The sequence below is a fragment of the Eptatretus burgeri genome, chromosome 3 (genome assembly GCF_056783735.1).
Source record: "Eptatretus burgeri isolate ZD-2024b chromosome 3, Ebu_testis_v1, whole genome shotgun sequence".
Taxonomy (NCBI): domain Eukaryota; kingdom Metazoa; phylum Chordata; class Myxini; order Myxiniformes; family Myxinidae; genus Eptatretus; species Eptatretus burgeri.
Window position 1 is genome coordinate 50928844 of NC_140963.1, and position 13949 is coordinate 50942792.

At 45.0% G+C, this 13949-nt stretch overlaps 1 protein-coding gene across 2 annotated transcripts in view; it reads right to left on the reverse strand.

Moving 5' to 3' along the window:
• LOC147029851 (TGF-beta receptor type-1-like) overlaps positions 1-11074 on the reverse strand; it is a 40278-nt gene extending 29204 nt beyond the window's left edge. For both annotated transcript variants that reach the window (XM_085873267.1, XM_085873265.1), the window contains exon 1: positions 10778-11074. In XM_085873267.1, coding sequence (XP_085729393.1) covers positions 10778-10847 — 70 coding nt within the window. In that variant the 5' untranslated portion in view covers positions 10848-11074. The remainder of the gene's footprint in view (positions 1-10777) is intronic.
• Positions 11075-13949: the final 2875 nt, after the last annotated feature.

Here is a 13949-nt window from a genome sequence, read left to right on the forward strand (position 1 = left end):
ATCGGAAAGGCCGCCATTTGCGCTCGCGGCTAGGTGAGTTCGGCACCAATCGCTGAACGGGCCCGAGACAGCCCGACGTTCCGTGTTCACAGGTGGTGTGGGAATGGCCGTAGAAGGAGAGAGGTGAAGGTGGTGGAGGGTTTTCGGTGGTGGTTTGATGGTTATGGTGCCGTTTGGGAATGGCGGTGATGCGATGATGTGGGAGCATAGATGGTGGCGGTGGCATGGTTGTTGTTGTCTGAGGGTTGGAGCGTGGTTGTAGTTGGTGACGATGGCTGGTGTGGTGGTTAAGGTGGTTGTTGTGTGATGGCGCTTGAGGCGTAGTTGTTTCAAAATAAAGATAGAACAGAAAAACGACCCACTCAAAGCGTCGCAGCCCGGATGAATCACATAAATTCCCTCTATACAACGGGTTTGGGCTAACTTCACATGTACTTACAGAGATATCTCACCTTAGGGTCCTTCATGGTGTAATGCGAATTTCCACAGCCATAACACTATATATATATATATATATATATATATATATATATATATATATATATATATATATATATATATATACATATACATATATATATACACATATACACATATACACATATACACATATACACATATATACATATATACATATATATACACATATACACATATACACATATACACATATACAAATATATATACACATATACACATATATATATATATATATATATATATATATATATATATATATATATATATATATATATATATATATATATATATATATATATATATATAAAATTATAGCTATTAATTTCATTACGATCACTTTCCTCTCCGCAATGAAGAGCAAGATATAAAGCACTGTTTGCCTCTCAGGTGAGATTATTTGGAGGAATCCGTTCACACTGGTCATGTTATTTCAATATTTAATTTTGTCATGGGAATTCCCACAAGAGGACCCGTCAAGTACCGACTGTATATCTGCTTTGGGTAGGAGCAAATGAAAAAAAAGAAGTGGATGTACAGCTTAACTCTGCCCTGCCAGTGATCAGCTGCCTTCGACCGACACAAACTCACAACCTACCGAAGTTGGCAAGCATCTCACCTCACCATCAACGACGTGAAGTCGCGACCAGACAGCTACCTTCAAAACAGCTGAGCAACCTGCACACCTTCTGAATCGCAGAATCTCAAGATAACTGCCTGTACAACAACTCAAGAGCCGCAAACACTTCATCATCGCTGCTCAACCCAACATCCCTTGAAACAACAAGCAGGGCAGAGGACAGTGACACTTCAGCAAGTGGAGAAGGAAACAGCCTGTTGGTAGAATGTAACAAATACTGCCAATCGCCATCACACCTACTGGCTACTGCCTCCTGCACAAGGAATGGTGAAGCCTGAACTGTCTAGAGATGGATGTTGGACGCTTTAATGCATGCACGCACTCCTGGAACTGGCCGACAATGCAGCTTGGGACTGTGCCGCGATAGACCGCAGACCACTTTCTGGAGGAGTACTCCATGCACCAACTTGATAGAGGATGGAATTCACTGCGGCAAGCACAAGATTGGCTGCGAACTGCTCATTTCACCAGCGAGTTCGCAGTTCATGCAACTCAAACAAAACCATATGAAGAAGAAAAAGGACCTGTCTGTTGTCACCGGTCATTGATGGACATTAAAGATCCCCCAGTGTACCTCGTGAAGAGGAGGGGAATCATCGTTGGCACCTTGAACAAATTATAAACTCCTGCAAGGATCAGTCCAAAATCCTGGGACAAAGCGGCAATCAGATCAGGTCAGGAACAGGAGCATGCACCGGAGCAACGCATCACTGCATCAGCTTTCACTCCAGGGACCTCCGTCTGACCATTTCCCAGACCGATGCCTGGCCCATCCCCATCTCCTTCAGATGCTGATCAACCTGCTGCAACCACGAGGCATGTGGTCGGCCCATTGGCCTCTTCCACTCAAGAGGCTCCCTTGCTGAGAGAATCTGGTAAGCAGGATCAGCGTCAGGAAAATGAGCCACGTGTTCATACAGCTGCAGCTGACACTCATGAACGATGCACGTAACAAATCTCATTTGAGTCTCTCTCAGCAACCGCTCGTTGGACACAACATCCGACCAGTGACAGCCAAGGATTCTTCGAAGAGAACTGGTACCAAAGGAATTAAGTCGCCGTCTGAGATCCCTGGTCAGAGTCCAAGTCTCACATCCATAGAGCAAGCCTGGAAGCACCAAGGACCTGAAGACTTGGACTTTCGTCCTCCCGCACAGGTACCGGCAGCGCCGCACCCTGTGATCCAGTGAATCTGTGACTCCCCAGGCCCAATCCAGATGTCTATTGATCTATGGCTCACAGCCAGCAGAGACATGAATATCACTGCCAAGGTAAGTGAATCTCAACGTGACCTCAACGTGCTCGCCACAAACAGGTACAGACAGGATAGCAGCATCCAAGATGTCATTGAAAGCCTGGATCTTAGTTTTGACCCAAGAAACCCGTAATCCCAGCGATTCCGACTCCTCATTCAGTACCTCGAGGGCCCCCAAAGGATATCTGGAGTCTCCGCAAATATGACTGCATCATCTGCGAAATCAAGGTCAGAGAGCACAGCGCAGGGGAAGCATTCCCAAACAATGCACAGCAGCTTGATCTCTCCGACATCCTCCCCAGAATCCAGTCCATACAAGCGCTGAAAAGTGTGGGGGACCAGCACACACCCCCGCCGAACTCCAGGAACAAATGGAAATAAGTCAGAAATGGTATCACCACATCTAACAGCACTCTCAGTACCAGAGTATATAGGGTGTCCCCAAAAAATACAACTTTTAAAATGCTTCGTTTGATCCTAAAAAAGCAGTAATTTTGTCACTAATGCTTCATTTCTTGTTGCAGAGATCCTGAAGTTTATTTTGATACCAAGCAAGCGCCAGAAAAATGCCAAGACTGACCGTACAACAACGAACAAAAATTGTTGAACTTTGGCACCAGACGAAAAGTGTCATACAGGTGCAACATCTTTACTCGAGACATTTCGGTATCCACTTGCGCCATGCACCAAACTTTCGGACAATAAAGTGCACCGTCGCAAAGTTTGCCAATGTGGGAACCATCTGTGACCTTCACAAGGGTCACAGTGGTCTGAAGAGGACAGGTCGTAGTGAAGAAAATGTGGAAATGGTGAGACAGGCTGTCGTTCAGAGTCCAAAAAAATTGATTGGACGACTTTTTGCCGAGACAAACATTCATAAGAGCACCGTTCAGAGGATCCTTCGCCAAGACATTCATGCCTTTCCATATAAAATTCAAACGGAAACGGTGCTTACTGATCAACAGAAACGCAAACGACTAGACGTTAAGCTACGAAGACGTTGAGTGGCCACCGTATTCGCCTGACCTCACTCCTCCAGACTTCTTGTAGGGGTATCTCAAGGACAGGATGTATGGAAAGCCAAGGCCTCAGACTCTTGATCAGCTGAAGGAAAACATCCACCGAGAAATCCAGAACATTCCTCAGGAAACGTTTCCCAAAGTGATGGAGAACATGACAACGCGTTCGCAGGCAGTGATCGGAGAACGTGGAGCTGACGTCGAACATGTGGTCTGAAAGAAAACGACGGTTCCATAAGAAAATATAAATTTTGGTGGCAATTTTGACATTTGTACAATAAACTTCAACCTTTCAGCTTTCTATCCAGCCATATATTGTTTGTTTTTTTTTAAATATATGTTATGACCATCCCTCTTTGCAGATGAAAAGTTGTATTTTTTTTGGGACACCCTGTAGTTCAGACATTCAGATTGATCAGTTTTGTTGGCACCCCACGAAGACCAAGAATCCTCCAGAGGAAATCCCGATTCACTGAACTGAATGCTTTTGAGAGATCAACATCGGCTGCACGCAGCCCTTGCCGAAACTCTCGTCTGAGTTTGGTGAGGACCTGAGGAGCAAGGATACAGCCAATCGTTGACCTCTTTGGTGTAAAGCATGACTGATCTGGACACTGATGCTCAAGCAGATGGTGGTGAACCCCATCAAGAATTATCCGAGCAAAGACCTTGGCCAGCACCGAGAGCAGTCACCCCTCGGAAGTTGTTACAGTCCTGGGGATAACCCTTCCATTTCCAGAGAGGGACAAGGCCCCTCTTCCAGTCTGTTGGGATGATGCCCGTGTTCTAAGCAGAGCACAGAACTGCATGCAATGACACAAGTACAGCATTTCCACCAGCCTTGAGAAGTTCAGCATGGATGCCACAGATCCCAGGAGCTTTACCCAATTTCAATCGGTTCACCGCAGCCTGTGTTTCCAGAAACGAAGGTGGATCACAGTTGATTGGAGGGTCAGTAATAGAGATAGTTATACCCGACATCCAACTCGATAGCTGGTGGATCAGCCTGGTTCAGTCGCTCAAAGTAACCGGCCCAACGGGCCTTCACTTTGGATTCCTCTGTCAAGAGCCCACCACCCGCTGCTCGAACTGCAGTCCACCGAGGGATGGGCTTGGATGAACGCAATGTGTGAATTCCCCTGTAAGCAGGACGAGAATCGCTTGACCACAGGTGATGCTCTACCTCCTCACAGATTTCTCACACATAGGCTTCCTTGTCCACCCTTAGCGCATGTACAGTTTTATGCCTCAGCTCCCTGAACAGCTCAGCTCTGCCATTCAGCCTGGCCCTGCAACTCTGGCCAATGGTATCCAGGGTCCTTGAGACAAAATTCTTCTGCGCCCTATGGTGAGTTCCAAGACATCCACCTGCAACATCAAGGACAGTGGTCTTGAAGGCACTCCACAACTCTTCAGTACTCCCCAAAGCACCCAGACCCCCCAAATCCCCACTCAACCTGTTTGCAAACTCCTCAGTTACTCTCATCCTTGAGCTTGCCAACATCCAGCCTTGGCTGGGATGGTACCATTCTCCTGCATTTAAGCTGTAACTTCAGAATTGCTACAACAAGCCTGTGATCAGTATTGAGGAACTGAGAATGCCAGGAGAATTTCCCTGCAGTTCTGGATCATCCTCCAGCGACCATCAACAAGCACATGGTCAATCTCCTTTGCCACACCGCCAGCGTTGGAATACCAAGTCCAGCGATGAGCCTGTGGGCGTTGAAACGATGAACCAGCCACCCTAAATCCATGACTTCTTGCAAAGTCAAGGAATTTCGTGCTATTCTGGTTCATAGTTCCTGACCCATGGGGATCAACACACATCTCATGAACATCCCCATCAGTTCCAGTCGGTGCATTGAAATCCCCCAAGACTCGAAGTGTATCTCGCCAGGGGCACTGATCAACCAGACTCAAGCATGGCATAGAATGCATCCTTCATGGTGAGATCACTCGCCTCAGTCAGAGCATATACAGAGACCAGGGAAATGACACCCAAGGAGTGACAAATCCTTAGTCTCATAATATGTTGATCGGTGTTCCCTCAATTATCATTGGAGTCAGCTTATTTGACACAGCTGCAGCTACGCCTTGGGCATGGCAACCATCAGAACGACCAGAGCAATAGTATCACCACCCCCATGATCTCTTCGCAATCCGGTCTCCGAACCTCAATACCAATGTCCAAACGCTTGAGCTCAGATGACACCAGACAGGTGAACATCCTCTCTCAAGGATCGGACATTCCAAGCACCCACCCAAAGGGATCACCGTCTGCTGGACGACACCTCAGCACCACTCCGATACACACCACCGCAATCTGACCCGTGAAGGGTGTTTTCCTCCTATCATCAAAGATTGGGGGTCCCAAAGGCTTTGCCACAATCTCGTCATCCGGTGAGCTGCCCTGCGGAGGGCAGCTGCACAGGAGGTACTGCCACGGAGTAAGTTTTCAGATTCCTTTGCACTTGTAGTACATTTTGCGGAATGAAGGGTTTTACGGTGGCCGGAGTGCAAATCCTGCCACAAACCTCCAAATAAAAAGTAACCCAACTGCAGGAGGGTGTCTGCAGAAAGTTGCGTACTAGATATGGATGGCCGCTGGCTCACAAGAGGGTCCTCCGCCCTTTGACATGCTTTGTTTTTAATCCTGCTGGGTGTCCATATGCATACCCTCCTCACCAGGAAACTTGGTGGTGGAGACGGTTTAGTCACCGACGACCCAACCACGAAACAAGTTAGTGCAGGTTTGCATGTTACCTGTCGCAATTCACAGATCTAATCTGGCCTGACTTGACAAAAGCTGCGATCCGAACGCCACAAAGCTCTGTCTGGTGAGCATCACCCACCTGGTGATGGACTAAGCATCATACACAGGCACAGGATGAAGTCTGCCCTTCTTTTAATCCTCTCCCCGCTCACCCCGCACCCCACTCTACTCTACCCAAGTTGGACCCAAATTGTGGAGATCCCCTGAACAACATTAATGACACCTCACGGTAGCAGGAAAAGAAATTTCGCAAGTTTTGACAAATGTGAAATTCAGTTTCATTTGTGGTGTTACTCATGAAGTTTGGATGGGTCCAGTCACAGAATCTTCATGCCTGGGAGGTATAGTGGGGTACACCTCATGGTAGGGTGACTTTCAATGCGGGGGCAGCTTGAGGCTGGAGTGGAAAATTTAGGATCATTCAGGTAATTTTGATCATCACATTAGTAACCAATTACATTTTATAACTAGAGGGGAGCACTTGGTAGAGTGCAAAACCTCCGCCGCCAATACTGCTAGGTCACTCAAGTGAACCTGATATCCCATTCATTCAATTTGACGTCAACAGTGCTCACAGAGTTATAGTTTGCAACTTTCCCTTTTACTTTTAACTTTTACAAACTCAATACATTCGTCATAACGAGATTCCTCGAGACAGAAATTGATTTTACGTGGGTATATCCACCTGAAGTTCCAAAATCAGCCGCAATTATAATTTTGGCATGTTTTTTGTTGGAAATCACTTATAACATGTAGAAATGCAAAAAATTAAAAAAATATCGAAATTTAGTTGAAAAAAAAGTTGCAAAATTTGTTGGTTTTTTTTCTCTTAAAATTTTTAATATTTTTAACCTCCGCCATCGAAGATGGACGGAGGTTACTGTTTTCACCCCTGTCTGTTTGTTTGTGAACAGTATTAAGGAAAAACTCCTGGACGGATTTCGACGAAACTTGGTGGGGGGGTTAGGTATGGTCCAAGGATCATGCCATGAGATTTTGGACTTGGTCCAAAGTCCAATATGGCCGCTATGGAGGCCATTTTGAAAAAATATTTGAATTTTTGTTTTTGCATTTCTACATGTTTTAAGTGATTTCCAACCCCCCCAAAAAAATTTGTTAGCGAAAAAAAAAATTTGCAACTTTTTTCAAAAAAATTTCGATTTTATTTGAAAAATATTTGAATTTTTTTTTGCATTTCTACATGTTTTTAGTGATTTCCAACCCCCCCCCCCAAAAAAAAATTGTTCGAGAAAAAAATAAGAAATTTTGCAACTTTTTTTCAAAAAAATTGTTTGTTTTTTTGGCATTTCTACATGCGCGTCAATCTAGTTTAGTTTATTCAATCGTGGTTCAGTCGAGTCTGATCAGTTTTGACCTACAATGAATAGGATATCAGGTTCACTTAAGTGACCCAGCAGTATTGATGGCAGAGGTTTTGCACTCTACCGAGTGCTCCCCCTCTAGTTTTGGGTTGGAAATCACTTAAAACATGTAGAAATGCAAAAAAAAAAAAATCAAAAAAAAAAATCAATTTTTTGTCAAAATGGCCACCATAGCGGCCATATTGAACTTTGGACCAAGTCCAAAATCTAATGGTATGGTGCTTGGACCATACCTAATCCCCCCACCAAGTTTGGTCGAAATCCGTCGAGGAGTTTTTCTGTAATATTGTTCACAAACAAACAAACAGACAGGGGTGAAAACAGTAACCTCAGTCCATCTTCGATGGCGGAGGTTAATTAAATGAGTAAAACTCGGTGAGTAATGAGTAAAAATTAAAGCCATCGGTTTGACAGTAGTTAGATGAATGCTTTCGAGAGATCAACATCGGCTGCACGCAGCCCCTGCCGAAACTCTCGTCTGAGTTTGGTGAGGACCTGAGGAGCAAGGATACAGCCAATCGTTGACCTCTTTGGTGTAAAGCATGACTGCTCTGGACGCTGATCTTCTTCTTCTCCCTTCGGCTGCTCCCGTTAGGGGTCGCCACAGCGGATCATCCGATCCGCATAGTGATTTGGCACATGTTTTATGCCAGATGCCCTTCCTGACACAACCCTGGTCGCCTCTTACGACACAGGGATATGGTACACCTATTTTAACCGGGGTATACACCGGCCCTGTACACTGGTACTCATTTCGCCGACCTCGGAAGGATGACAGGCTGAGTCAACCCCCTGGTGTATTAATTCAGTGGCCCAACGGGGCTTGAACTCAGGACCTTTTGGATCCCAAGCCGCTGCCCTAACCACTGCGCCAACACACCAGGCTTGGGACATGCTCTGGACACACCAGACACAGGGACATGCTCTGGACGCTGATGCGTCCTTCTTTTTCATCCTTCTTAATCTTCTTTTTCATCCTTCTTCTTCATCTTCTTTTTCATCCTTCTTCTTCATCTTCTTTTTCATCCTTCTTAATCCCCTCGCCCACATTTCCTCTTCCACCACATTTAGCCAAGTTTTTCTCGGTCTTCCCCGTCCTCTACTTCCGACTACACTCATTTCCAACACTCCTCTCACCCAGTCACTTTCATCCTTCCTCAACACATGACCCAACCATCTCAACCTGTTTCTCTTCACAACCTCCATCACAGACTCTATTCCCATCATCTTCCGCAAGTCATCATTTGTCTTCCTCTCTCTCAACGATACTCCACACATCCACCGAACCATTCGCATTTCCACCCTTTCCAGCCTTTCTATAAAAAACGGCGCCACTGCTTGATTTTAAAAATTAAACAATAAAGATTTTTTTTAAAAAACAATTGTGAATCGAGTTACTAATGGTTAACGACATTCCTCTGAGATCCAAAAGGATGATCCGGGAATCGTTTCACTTTGGGAGAAAGTTTTCATCCAAAACCAGAATTGCAGTTTACAAAACTTCACCGGCGGTGCAAGGTATAGCATGATATTTCAAAATTTTATTGGGCCCGACATGTTCAACTGGACCAGGCATTACGTGGTGGAGGTATGCGCTCTACCGAGTGCCCTTCTAGTTAGTTAGTTCAGTGTTGCTCCACAAACCTCAGATGCTTTCCCCCCCCCATCTCCTGGTTTACTTTGAATAAGTCACTAGCATAACCTGCGCTTTGCGCGACATGTTGGGGTGGGTGTGTTTGAGAAAGGAACTGATGCAGAGTATCAGTCGTAATTTTACTTTAATGCAGTAAGTGGAATATAATGTTCAAAGTACTTCTTGGCACGATTTCACTGTTTCAGAACCATTGTATTTACTGTTTTTTGTACCATGCACCTCATATGGTCTTTGAGATAATGTAAGCCGACTATCACGTTACTCGAGCGCAGAACAAAGTCGAAGATAGCGCGACAGGAAACCACAAACTCGGAAATAATATATAAGATGACGCAGTGGGACATGACGTCATACAATCCCAGAGTTTCAAAGTAAAATTTAACCAGAGTGGTGTCAAAGCCCCCCAATGCTCGCCTGTTTATACATTTATCGTTTTTAAAAGACTAGTCGATTAATATTTTAAAAAAAGCATTGCAGTGAAGTCTGATCCAAATAATTTTGAAGCAATATATGTATTTGTATATTGTAATCAGTAAAAAATAGTGTGGTAGATAAAAACATGAGAAAGGAAATAACTGGCACGAAAAACTTTAACATTTTCACGTTCACGCTGGGGGGTATCGCTATAGCTCTCTGCTCTTCGAGCAGGTGAGCGAAAAAATGAACATGCGACCCATAAGGAAATATTGAGAAAAATTTTTTAAAGCCTATTTCCCAGAAATACCTCGTTTGTGACGTACTATTCTCACTCTCCACAAATTATCTGCAACTTGCACTGCGTGTTTGGGTCGTCTTATGCTGCACCAGGAAACTCGGTTGATGTGGGTGTGTTTAGTTACAAAGTTTCATGTAAAGTGCTCGCCAAGTGGCTTAAGCAATCAAGCAAGCACTCCATTCAAAACGGCTGGCTTGGCAAGCGCTGGCAAGCTGCTTGGCAACTGAACACACACCAGGTTTGGGTTGGATCATTATACCACAGTGAATCCTTCTGCCAAAAACCTCTCAAACACACAATTCACTTTTATATCAAATGTGTACACACACACACACACACACACACACACACACACACACACACACACACACACACACACAAAAAACACACACACACACACACACAAAAAACACACACACACACACACAAAAAACACACACACACACACACAAAAACACACACAAAAACACACACACACAAAAACACACACACACACACACACAAAAACACACACACATACACACACAAAAACACACACACACACAAAAACACACACACACACACACACACACACACACAAAAACACACACACACACAAAAACACACACACACAAACACACTCACACACACACAAAAACACACACACACACACAAAAACACACACACACACACAAAAACACACACACACACAAAAACACACACACACAAAAACACACACACACAAAAACACACACACACAAAAACACACACACACAAAAACACACACACACAAAAACACACACACACAAAAACACACACACACAAAAACACACACAAAAACACACACACACACACACACACACCAACCTCCCCGGTAACTCACCAAACGAGACATTCTCCCCCAGCAATATGGCCAAGGCGAAAACACCGAAGGTTCGTCCGCCAGACCACATTCCAACGGCCTGACGAACTTCCTCACGAACTTCCCTCCTTCCTCTGTAAGATTACAACGTCGCTTTTGAACTCCAAACAAAGAGGCTTCTACACTCCACGAACCATGTTTGTACCCTCACATCAGGCCTAGTCGCGTCACGTCACATCAACACGGGAGACAAAACAGAACGCGCTCCACTCCGCCATTTAATACTCTCGGACGAGGACACACCGCAAGTACTCTCTCTTGGTTGTCTTTTTCCCCCTTGAAGATCAATTACACTTTCGAGCTTGTAATTCCTTTCGGGTTAAAAAAAATTCCAACAAAGAAAACGATTCATTTTTATGTGATAATTTTAACGAGTGAATCTAAACCTACCACTCCGCCATGGTCAGCAGATACCGTTCAATAGAGCGAAACGTCCTGTAGGAATTTCACTGGTTCAAAGAGCAAAACTAAAACCACCATGTTAATGTAGAAACAGTGTTTGCGGGGTGAGAGTCATTAAGAATGGCGAAAAAAAAAGGCATTTCCCCCCAAAATATTATACGATCGAACTCTGCGAAACATTAATTAAATAATTGCGTTGTTAAAGTATCACTTTCTCAATGCAAGAACCCAATGGGATTATTAATATGGTTTCATAGTGGGCGAATGGCAACCCTGTGGTTCGGAAGCAGCCACAACAGTTTCAGGTGACTGTGTCAGGTGAGATGACCGATAAATTGCGGAAAAATCGAGCTGCCATTTCATTTCCAATGATCAAGTGAAATATAGTCAATGAAACGATTCGAACAAGAGGGACATCATCGATCGACTCAACAATTCATGAGGGAATCAAAGGGACACGGATTATACCCAGCCGCAAACAGGGCAGCCAACCTGAAAAGGTGAAGATGATCAAAACCACGAACATTCACCATGACGTGCAGACACAGGGACATAACTGTTCAGGCAAATTGGATCGATCAATTTACATATAAAATGGAAATAAGGCAAATCAATTAAAGTTAAAATATTATATATATATATATATATATATATATATATATATATATATATATATATATATATATATATATATATATATATATATATATATATATATATTGTTGTGGTTACCAAATTCGCAAACCACCATTCAGGTCCCTTAGGTGAGGTATCTCGGTAAGTACATGTGTAGTTAGGTCCAAACCCGTTGTCTAGTGGGAATACATGTCATTTATGCGAGCTGCGACTCTTCAGGATAGCCGTTTTTCTTTTACTATCTTTATTTTGGACCAACCGCCATGATTACCACCACAACCACAACATCAACCACCAACCACAACGCCGCTTCACCACAACCGCCACGACCTTCACGTCACACCTCGCAACCGTAGCATCGCCACCGTTCTTGCCCCGCTGTGGGTACCGGTGTTGGACTCGTGCAGGGCGCACGTTGAACAGCGTGTACAAAATCACGGATTTTGTGCTTCAAAAACGGATCAAAAACGACACACGCCCACTTTTTGCCGTCCAATCGGTGAGCGAGGGGCGATTTGGCCCCGCCTCCAGGGCGATCGATATATGCAAATTTGTGGATCAAAAAGCCTTCACGCCCACTTTTTCTCGGGCCAATGGGGAGCGAGGTGAAAGGTCGAAGGGAGGGGGTCAAAGATGAGAGGGCGAAGTTACGGGGCGGATAAAAGGAACGTGTTCGTCAGTCAGGAAGAGAGGAGAGTCAAGAAGAGCAGAGTCAGGAGACACCAGACGAGGAGTAGAAGTGAAGAGAGTCCAGAGTCGAGAGTCGGAGAGTCCAGAGGCGGAGAGTAGGAGAGTCGGAAGCAGAGGGTCAAGACTTCGCGGGCGGTGGAGCTGCTCGTCGTGTGCGTTGGAGTCGGAACGGAGGGGACGAGCTGTGGAAAGGCGGCGACACCAGACGAGGGGGTGCTCGCGTCGTGCAGGGAGCTGCACCCGAGGGAGGCCGACAGCGCGACCTGGCCGAGGTGGAGACGCACACCAGGGATAATAAAGATCCTCTATACCCCGAGCATCAGCAACCCCCTCCTGTTTCCCCCGCGCTGAGATAGTGCGACCAAGGGGCCCCTTTCCCACCCCCTACCAGACACTGCCCGCGAGGCCCGCGGGGTTGGGGCGCCATCGCCGCTCCGCGTCTCATCACCAGACGGGTAGGCGCGACCCGGTCTCGGCCTCAGGCCCGCCTCATTCTTGGGGGTATTCTTTTCCTTGGTTTTGGGTATGTGTTGTCGGCGCCGTCTGTGAGGTAGAATTGTATAAGTGTTGCCGTGTGCTCGGTAGTCGGTATTAGCTCTGCATTGTGTTTTCGCTTTTACATTTGCTTGTTGTGTAAATTGCATTGTGTCTTTTCTGTGTGCATTTGGTGGAATTGTATATGTGTGCTTCCCGTGTGCCGCGAATAAATGTGCTTTTGTGTTGAACTGTTTCCCGCTTCGCTTCGTCATTTCTCCCATTGAATCCTCATCTTGCTTCACGTAAAGGGTTGGTAGTGGGCTGAATACGCCCGATAATTAATCGAACCGTCGAGGTCGACGATAACACCGCTCGGTTATCCCGATAGTACGGAACGGGTCGCTTAAGTGGCCCGTGTCCGAAGTCGACCTGCGGCGAGGTGCGATTGCCCAGTCTACCCTCCGCGTGGGTACTTAGGTAGGTCGAATTTGGCGAGCAACCCTATCCCACGCGGGGGCTGATTGGCTCGATCGCGGTGAGACCGAAAGGTCCACCCGTGACTGGTTCCCGGCGTTAGTCCGAGAGGGTCACGACTGGATTGTCCGTCCGGTGGGCGACGTGCCGCGGTTCGAGTTACGTGGCCGTCAGCACGCCGGCGGGCGCGAATCCGCAACAATATATATATATATATATATATATATATATATATATATATATATATATATATATATATATATATATATATATATATATATATATATATATACACACACACAATATAAATACAATATAATATATATATACAATATAATATAATATATACAATATAATATAATATATACAATATAATATATATATATATATATATATATATATATATATATATATATATATATATACACACACACACAATATAAATACAATATAA